At 35.6% G+C, this 10,577-nt stretch overlaps 1 protein-coding gene across 1 annotated transcript in view; it reads left to right on the top strand.

Moving 5' to 3' along the window:
• The first annotated feature begins 8,251 nt into the window (after positions 1 to 8,251).
• Positions 8,252 to 10,577, top strand: part of SATL1 (spermidine/spermine N1-acetyl transferase like 1) — a 23,935-nt gene continuing 21,609 nt past the window's right edge. The window contains 1 exon segment of the mRNA XM_029929668.1: positions 8,252 to 8,821. Coding sequence (XP_029785528.1) covers positions 8,252 to 8,821 — 570 coding nt within the window.

Genomic DNA, 10,577 nt, shown 5'->3' with positions numbered 1-10,577 from the left:
TAGAACTCCCTTATGACCCAGCAATAGCCCTGCTAGGGATTTACCCAAGGGGTACAGAAGTGCTGATGCATAGGGCACATGTACCCCAATGTTCATAGCAGCAATGTCAACAATAGCCAAAACATGGAAAAAGCCTAAATGCCCATCACCTGATGAGTGGATCAAGAAGATGTGGTATATATACACGATGGAGTACTACATGGCAATGAGAAAGAATGTACTATGGCCATTTGTTGGAAAGTGGATGGGCCTTGAGGGTGTCATGCTAAGCGAAATAAATCAGGCACAGAAGGACAGATACCATATGTTTGCACTCATAGGTCTAACAGGAAATTTTCAGAATGATCTAGCTTCAAGAAAAGCAAGCAATTAGTAGTGCTTAAGAAAAATTGATTCAGTATCTAATGGATAGTTGATACCTGTCACAACACAGCATTTTATATACTGTTAAGTGAAACTGCAATACAATCTAAGTTTATTTTGGGAGTGTTTGTTGTATAATTGGATGTAATGAAATGTTTAGAGGTGCAGTAGGCATGACTTTGAGTAGATAATGAAAGAAAATGCAAAATACTTATTGATTTATGATGTGGTTTCATCTTAGCTTGGGAAAACCATGCAGTATTTAATACATAGTAGCAGAATATGTACTATTGAAGCTTGAAAAGATGTTCGTTCTTTGTGTGCAATCTTTCATTTATGTATGTGAGAGGGTTTTCTTTTTCTAATATTTTTACAATGTAGTACTTGTTTTGCTTGTTGGGGTGTTTGCTCATTTAATTCATTCCGTCAAGGACAGAAATTACATGCTGTTTTTTTTCCCCATAGGAAGTGTGCCTTGGGTTTTTCCCTTATTATTTTCTTTACACTTTTTTCCTCTTCTTTTTTTTGGTGGTGGGGTTGGTTATGTTTAAATGAAGTTGTTTTTACAACACCAAGGACTTAATCATCCATTTCCTACATAAAAGGTAGCTACTTTTTTGCATGGACCTCAAGTATATTGTAGCATAGAGGTGGAATTTAAGGAAAGGTATTAAGCAGGCTGTGTTGTAGCTTATGGGTAAGTAATAAATTGTATCATTTATCTTGAATGTATTACAGATAAGCTGCTATATAACGATTGCCACTTCAGATACCTGTGAAATTAGGTGACTAGTTACTTAACCTTATAATTTCTGTATAAGTCTAATTACATGAAATAGAAGTTGGTGTTTTGATTTTTTACTTTGCTTTTCTGTTTGGAGTGTCATTGTAACTACTGTATTGTAAATAATGGAAAATAATTGCATATGTTAAAAAAATTAATTGTGTTATATTAAAAAAAACAAATATATTGAAATGATAGATAAATAAATAAATAAATAAATAATGTTGAAAAAATCTCCCAGTAAGCAAAAGTTCAGGGCCAGATGACTTCGTGGGCAAATTCTACCAGACATTTAAAGAACAGTTAATAACTATACTTAACAAAGTATTCCATGAAATAGAAATAGAAAGAAAACTCTGATATCCATTTATATGGCCAGTCTTACCTTGATATCAAAATCTGAAAAAGACCACAAAAAAAGAAAACTACAGACCAGTTTCTGTGATGAACATATATGCAAAAATCCTTAACAAATGCTAGCCAATTAAATGCACAATACATTAAAAATTATACACCATGATTAGGTGGGATTTATTCTCAGGATGCAATGTTGGGTCATTATTTGCAAATCAATTAGTGTGATACATCACATTAATAATAGAAATGCTAAGAACCATATGGTCATTTTAATAGATGCAGTAAAAAAGCATTTGATCTAGTACAACATTCATTCATGACAAATACATTCAGTGGAGTAGGTTTGGAAGGAACATACCTCAAGATAATAAAGGTCATATATGAAAACCCCACTGCTAATATTATCCTAAACTGGGGAAAACTTAGAGCTTTTCCTTGACAGTCAAGAGGAAGACAAGAATGTCCACTCTCTCCAATGTTTTTTTTTAAACATACTATCATCCACAACAATCAGACTACAAAGAGAAAAGCATTCAAATTAAGAAAGAAGCCAAAAATTTACTATTTCAGATGATATGATACTATGTAGAAAACCCAAAGACTACACACACACACACACACACACACACACACACACACAAACCTGCTAGAACTGATACACAGAATCAGTGAAGTAGCAGGATACAAAATCAACATACAGAGATCTGTTGCATTTATATACACCAATAATGAAGTAACACAAAGAGAAACCAAGTAATCAATCCCCTTTAAAACTGCACCACCACAATATATCTAGGAATAAACCTAACCAAAGAAGTGAAAGATTTGTATTGTGAAAACAATAGAACACTTATGAAAAAAACTGAAGATGATCAAAAGTAATGGGAGGACATTTCATGCTCATGGATTGGAAAATCAAATATTATAAAAATGTCTGGACTTCCCAAAGCAATCTACATGTTTAATGTAATCTCTATCAAAATACCACCAGTTTTTTTTTCACAGAGCTAAAAGAAACAATCCTAAAACTAATAGAAATGCAAAAGATCCCAAATAGCCAAAGCAGTCTTGAAAAAAAAAATAAAAGCAAAGCTGGAGGCATCAAAATTCCAGACTTCAAGTTATATTACAAAGCTGTAGGAATCAAAACTGTATGTTACTAGCACATAAATAGACACATAGATCAACAGAACAGAATAGAAATCCCAGAAATGAAATCACAACTATATGGTCAATTATTTTCAACAAACCAGGACAGGATATCCAATGGGAAAAAGAATGTCTCTTCAATAAATGGTGTTGGGAACACTGGATAGAAACATGCAAAAGAATGAAACTGGACCATTTTCTTACAACAAACACAAAAATAAACTCAAAAGTAAGATAAAGAGCTAAATGTGAGACAGGAATCCATTAAGGTCTCAGAAGAGAACATAGGCAGTAACCTCTTTGACGTCAGCTATAGCAACTTATTTTTAGATACGTCTCCTGAGGCAAGGGAATCAAAACCAAAAATGGTCTATTGTGATTTCATCAAAATAAAATGCTTCTTCACAGCACAGGAAACAATCACCAAAATGAAAAGGCAAACTATGGAATGGGAGAAGATATTTACAAATAACATATCTGATAAAGGGCTAGTATCTAAAGTATATAACAAGTTTATAAAACTCAACACCCCAAAATGATAATCTAATTAAAAATGGGAAGAAGACCTGAATAGACATTTTTCCAAAGAAGACATCCAGATGGCCATCAGACACATGAAAAGATGCTCAACATTACTGTCATCATGGAAATACAAAACAACAACAACAACAAACCCAAAAAAACCAAAATGAGATTTCACATCACACCTCTCAGAATCACTAAAATCACTAAGATGTACTAAAACAGTACAAAAACCAACAGGAGTTGGTGAGGATTTGGCGAAACTGAAATACTCTTGCACTGCTGGTAAGGACGTAAACTGGTGCAGCCACTGTGGAAAACAGTATGGAGGCGCCTCAGAAAGTTCAAAATAGAACTACCATACAGTCTAGCAATTGCACTACTAGATATTTACCCAAAGTATACAAAAATACTGGTTTAAAGGGATACATACATCTCAATGTTTAAGGCAGCCTTACCTACAATAAGCAAATCCTGGAAAGAGCTCAAGTTTCCATTGACGGATATATATATATATATATATATATATATATATATATATATATATGTCATAAAAAAGAATGAAATCTTGCTATTTGCATGGATGTGGGTGGAGCTAGAGAGTATTATGCTAAGTGAAATAAGTTGGTCAAAGAAAGACAATGCCATATGATTTCACTCATATGTGGAATTTAAGAAACAAAACAAAGTAGCAAAGAAAAAATAGAGGAAGGCAAACCAAGAAACAGACTCTTAAGTGCAAAGAATAAACTGATGGTTACTAAAAGGGAGCTGAGTGGGGAGAATTGGTAAAATAGTTGATGGACATTAAGGAGTCCACTTAATTGGGATGAGCCCTGGGTATTGTATGAAGTGCTGAATCACTATATTGTACACCTGAAACCAATATTACACTGTATGCTAAGTAACTGGAATTCAAATAAGAACTTAAGAAAAATAAACAAAATAGCCATGTATCCCAGATCTGTACCTCCCAGCTAAGCAGAGGCAGCATAAGCAAAGTGATATTTTTCCCTTAATTGGAAATTTGCTGCTGATTTTTGGAAAGAAACTTCAAATTCCTGAGTGTGTTCATTTCCAATCAGTAAAGTGGTGAGGTAATTTTTTTTGTTTGTGTTAGATATTTTCCAAATGTTTTACAATAAGTATGTATATTTAATAAAATAAAATACAGCAAATATTATAAAAATATTAAGTGGCCCTTATTGATACATGCCTCAAAAGTACTCTAAGTTTTTATTTCAGAAAATACTCTATATGTTAGTTCTGTTCTAGTCTTGCTTCCTGCCTTAAGCTCCAACCCTCTCACCCACCCCTACCCCCAGATCTACCCAATCTCCTGCCTTTTCTTTTTGTTTCTTTTTGTTTTCATTTTACAGGAGTAGAAAAAAGAGCCTGTGAAATTGAAAGAGACAGGAAAAAATATTAGCTCTGAAAAATATGGAGATTCCAACAAATTTAAATTCCACTTGTAATTAAGTTATAAAAATATCTTTCTCGATTGTGAATATTCATTCATATGAAACCAAGCTGGAATCAGAATTGAGATACAGGATTTTACTTAGCATCTTCAGAAAAGGCGATTTTATGAGATGGAGTCATTTTAATGCATATCCATATTTTTAGACCTACTGGTCATGGGTTTATACATTATATTAAATTAAAAACATTTTGGTAAAGCAGATAATGCATGCACAGTTTCAACTCTTAGAAATGGAATTTGGCAGGGCTTAGCATATACAATTCACTACCTATACCAGGTCTATAATAACATAGTACGTTAAGAATAATAATAACACTTTTAGAAATTTTCTTATAATATCTGGAAATGAAAAAACCCTCAAACTCAAAGAATATGTATACTTTTATTAAACATAAACAAACATTGGGGTGCTTGGGTGGCTCAGTGAGTTGGGTGACCGAATTTGGCTCAGGTCCTGATCTCGCAGTTCCTGTTGGGCTCTGTGCTGACAGCTCAGAGCCTGGAGCCTGCTTCTTCTGATTCTGTGTCTCTCTCTCTCTCTGTTCCTTGCCCAGTCACACTCTCTCTTTCTGTCTCAAAAATAAATAAACATTAGAAAAAAAGTCGGTTAAGCGTCCAGCTTCGGCTCAGGTCATGATCTCACGGTTCGTGGGTTCGAGCCTCGCGTCGGGCTCTGTGCTGACAGCTAGCTCAGAGCCTGGAGCCTGATTCAGATTCTGTGTCTCCCTCTCTCTCTGACCCTCTCCTGATCGCACTCTCTCTCTGTGTCTCTCAAAAATAAAAAAAATTAAAAGCATTAAAAAATAAAAAATTTAAACAAGTTTTAATATAAATACAATATTTACCATTTAGAGTTTGGGTTCCTAAACTGCATAACACTGCCACCTTGTGGCAAGAACTGATTACTGAAGGTTTTGTTGAAATATTAAAAAACAACTATATTTTCCCTGATGGTATAATAGTTACAATGTGAAGATGTTTGCAAGGATGATGGAAGCAGTTTCATTCTATGTTTCCATATGGGACAATTTGTGTTAAGAAGTAACTGAGCAAATATATGCATATTTGGTATGTTTTCTTACAATCAAAATTGCATAATATTCTTTTTATTTAAGTTTACTTATTTATTTTGAGAGAGAGAGCGCAAGCAGGGGAGGGACAGAGAGGGAGAGAGAGAGAATCCCGAGCAGGCTCCATGCTATCAACATGAGCCAGATGCAGGGCTTGATCTCAAAATCATAAGGTTATGACCTGAGGTGAAACCAAGAGTCAACTGTTTAACTGACTGAGTCACCCAGTCGCCCCAAAATTGCATAATATTCAAACCCAACATTCTTTAAAAACAAAAACATAAGTGGCTTAAGTGATGTAAAGTTTTATGAGCCAAAATCAAAAGAAACTCAAAAGATCTAGGTCACTAAAATATAATTACTAATTTTACTGTTTTAGGGCACCAACCAGAAAACTAACATATGCCTCCTCTAAAAAAGGAAAAAACAAACGTCACCCATCCCCATAATAAATCATGGAAATGGTTTGAGTTTGTAAAGCAAACAGCAAAATTCCTTCACTTTTATGGCATTTCAGGAAAAAAAATGGTACCTACGTTTTCCTTATTTTGTCTAAACTTTTCATAGTGTGACTTAAGTCAGATTTTCTGAGTCTCAGTTTTTCTACCTGAAAAATGACCATAATAATATCATCTAACTCACTGAACTGTTGTTAGTATTAAATGGATTAATACAAGTAAATTATGCCTTTAAATGATGTCTGACACTACAGGCAGCATTCGTAAAATTGTAGCTTTTATTATTACAAATGGATTGAGATCAAATGTACCTACATCTAATGTGTGTTACGTTTAGCATAATTCTCTGATGTGACTTGATTTGCCTGTCATCATATAAAAATGGGCTCTCTAGGTTACATTTAAAGGCAGTTTAGGCTAAATGATGATTGTACCCCATAGTTCTATCTGAATTGTTCTTTCCATGCAAAGGCCTTTGGTTTCTGTCTTCATTCTCTCATTTACTAGATTTGATAAAACTAGTGAACTTCAATTTCACTTTCTTATTAATAAAGTGGGGGAACAACAGTATATATCTCACAAACTTGCTTTGATGATTAAATAAAGTAATGCATATAAGGCCCTTAACATAGTGTGAGTCTTAGAATAGCCTCAACCAAGGTTCTTTGGTATAATTAAAAAATAAAATTCACTCCATCTATAACAATTTTACTACCACTTACACAATATACATTGTTGTGGATGTGAGCCAACAAAAAAACGATGGGAGAAGTGTTTCTGTGAGGGAGTATAGGGTTAAAGCAAAATATACCTGATTTCACAGATATGTGAAATAGTCTGTTTAAGAGGCAGGATAGTGTGATGGTAAAATTCCTGAATATAGAGTTGGATAGACTTGGGCCTGAATTCAGGCTCTTCTCCAACTGTTGAGACCTTGGTTAGTTTACCAAATCTTTTGAATGATTTTCCTCAGAAATGGAGATAATAAGATTGCTATGGAATTCAATGAGAAAATGTAAAGTTCTTCTCACTGAGGCTAGGTCATAAAAGTCAATAAATAGTAACCACAATAATTTTTATTTATTTAAAATTTTTAATGTTTATTCATTTTTGAGAGAGACAGAGTATGAGTGGGGGAGGAGCAGACAGAGCTAGGGAGACACAGAATTGCAAGCAGGTTCCAGGCTCTGTGCTGGATGTGGGGTTTGAACCCACAAGGTGTGAGATCATGACCTGAGCCGAATTTGTACACTTAACTGACTGAGCCACCCAGGCACTCCTAACCAGTCATTTTTAACTATTTGTAAAGAAATATTTTCTGCATTAGAGACTTTAGCACCTCATTAGGACAACTTTTTTTAAGCATTCTAGTTTTCTGCCTATGGGAAAGATGTGGTAAGTGGAAGTCAGGACAGAAATAGGAAGTGAATTATTTCAGGGCTCCAGCATGGACAAAGCAGGAATAATTAAAGGACTACTTTTGAATTCTGTTGTTAAAATAGTAGGCACTTCTAGAGAGAGTACCAAGCATAAGCTTTCAGATTCCTTCCAGCTTCTTGCTCCATCCACCCTCTTAAAAGGGACATAAAGTGGTGGTCATGAAGGCCCTGTCTCACACTCCCTCACCACACAGGGAGCACTTAAGCACATAAATACGAACATTGTGACTTCATTACGATGACACAGTGACTTTGCAAGGGGGTAAAGCAGTAATACTCCCCCAGGGTCATTTTCTTCTTCCCCTCACATCCTGCCTGTTGGCAGAGAAGGGCCAGATGACAACCTGAAACCCAGCTAAGCCTACAGCTGTGATCATTGGCGAGGTCAACTCCAGCAAATCGGAGACATCAATAATCTTCTTTAGGTAGTCCTCCTTTATTTTTCCCATTCTCATCTTGATAGAGGGATATCTAAAAGTACCAATCAAGTTAAGAAGAAACAGAAATATCCTACAGCCTCCCACCACAGCACTGTAGTTAAGAACTTCTGTTTCATCAAGACACTTAGTCATTGGCCAGTCATCGGCCAACCAATCATCTGCCAGCCAGTCCTCAGTCAACCAGGCATGAACCAATCAGGCAAGAACCAATCGAGCTTACAAGACACAAACCAACCAGGCAGGAGTCAGCCAGGCACGAACTTATTTGGTATGAACCAACTGGACATAAGCCAATGGAACACAAGCTTCCCTGACATAAACCAACTGAGCATGAAACAACCAGGTATGAGCCAACCAGGGATGAGGCATCCAGGCACAAGCCAATCAGGCACAAGTCCATCAAGTATGAGGCAAACAGTTGTGAGCCAATTCAGCATGAGTCAACCAGACCCAAGCCAATCAGGCATGAGGGTACCATGCTCTAACCAATTCAGCATAAGTCAACTAAGTGTGAGGCCACCAGCCCCAAGCCAATCAGGCCCAAGTCAACCAGACACAAGGCAACCAGGCTGGAGTCAATCTGGCACAAGTCAAGCAGGAACAAGCAAAGCAGGCATGAACCAAACAGGCCCAAGTCAACCAGGCATGACCCAACCAGGCAGAAGCCAATCAGGCATGAGGCAGGCAAGCATGAATTCATTCCTAGTAAGACCTGCAGAGGCTCATGACTGCCCAGAAACCTTGCGTCTAATTAAAGTAAGCATCTTTCTTATTCTGTGGAGTTTCATGGCATTAGTTTAGGGTGAGAGTAAGGAAAGCATAGGTTGGGTTTGATTCCTAGTTTTACTAATTATGACCCATGTTCACAACCTTCTGGAAGTTAGTTAGCCTCTCTAGGCTTCAATTTTTACATCTAAAATCAAGATTATAGTACTATCTATATTAAAGATTATTGCAATAGTATAACTACACATAAATTTCTTGACTTATGGGACTCGGAAAGTGGGGGGAATAAACTCATGGAAATTTTAGGGACCTAATATGTTGTCCCTCTTGGGGAAATCTTAACTTTAAAAGATCTAAGAGAAAAGGAATGCTTCACTTAAATGAGTGATCTGTTAGTCATAGAATTTCTGGTATTGAAGGATAAGATTTTAGGGTAGGCAGTCTTGTTGCTTTAAGACCACACCCACTTGTAGAAGCTGATGATTGTGCAGAAAACAATATTCATCCAGAACAAATTTTCCATACAATTTCATACCATTTTTTGACCCCTGACACCAAACCACAACCATCCACAAACAACCTATAGGAGTCCATGAAGCTGGGATAAAAATTTCTGATTTAAAAGTCCATTTTAATAGTTTTTTGGAAATCATCCCAGTATAGTGAAGGGGAAACACTAATAGCTGTAGTTACTATGAAGTTCTGTGGCACTCAAAGCAATCAGTTATCTGATGCACAGCCTAAACAATTCGATATAAATATGGCAGCTTAGATTTTTAATAGAGTAAATATGAGGTTGGAATAAGGCACAGGTTATAGATAAGGGAAGCTTATAAAAGAGTTTTGCAATGAAAATGTATATATCTGTCTATATTATCTATATCTATATCGTCTATATCTATGTCTAATATATCCTTAAATCAGGCCAAGTTTCTGTTCCCTTTTTTCAGAGACTGTGTTTTAATAGCCAATGTATTTTCTAGTGAAATCCATCTGTTGAAATGATGCTAGGTCCTCTTACAGATCTGTAAGAACTGGGTTATCTATCCTTCCATGTCTTCCATTCTATTTTACTCTCACAAGTTCCCATATCATTTCTCTGACATTAATCACATGATTAGATCATTAATCAAAATATTATGCACATGCTAATTATTCCAGAAGCAAATTTTTCCAGGCAGAAAAAAATAAGTTTTTGTAGCTTTGAATTTGACACCCAGTTAGCAATTAATAAATTTATTATTGAATGGCAATGAATCTCTGTATCCAGAAAACTTAACCTTCTTTATCTTTCCAATCATCACCAAGGGAAGAACAGATCACTGGACTCTCCCACATCAACCTATATCTGTGGAGTTCCTGACCACATTTACTTTTAAATTTGCCTCATATACCTGAATATACACTAGAATTTTCTTGGGAATAATTTTAATGAGCATTCACTGTAGAAAAATAATAGAAGAGCAAAATTACTTACTATGCACCATAGACATGTATGTAATGATTAATTAGCTTTGAGCTTTATGTTCTTATCTAATAATCTGAAAGTGGAGAATGCCTTTTCAGGCATGAAATCCAAACCATGAATTTGAATGTGTAAAAAAATGATAGAGTAAAAAGCTACATTGACAAAGTCTAAAGTTAAACTGAGTAAAACACCTCACAGGCAAACACGACAGACTTTTCTGTAAAGTCTACTAGCTTTATTGTATATAGACTTTATGACATCTACCTTGACTATTCAGAAACACTTAAGGTGTTCTTCCACTTTTGGAATTTCCACTTC

This window comes from Suricata suricatta, chromosome X, assembly GCF_006229205.1.
Source record: "Suricata suricatta isolate VVHF042 chromosome X, meerkat_22Aug2017_6uvM2_HiC, whole genome shotgun sequence".
NCBI lineage: Eukaryota > Metazoa > Chordata > Mammalia > Carnivora > Herpestidae > Suricata > Suricata suricatta.
Note: the sequence above shows the minus strand (reverse complement) of the source record. Positions and strands in the feature narration are given on the sequence as shown.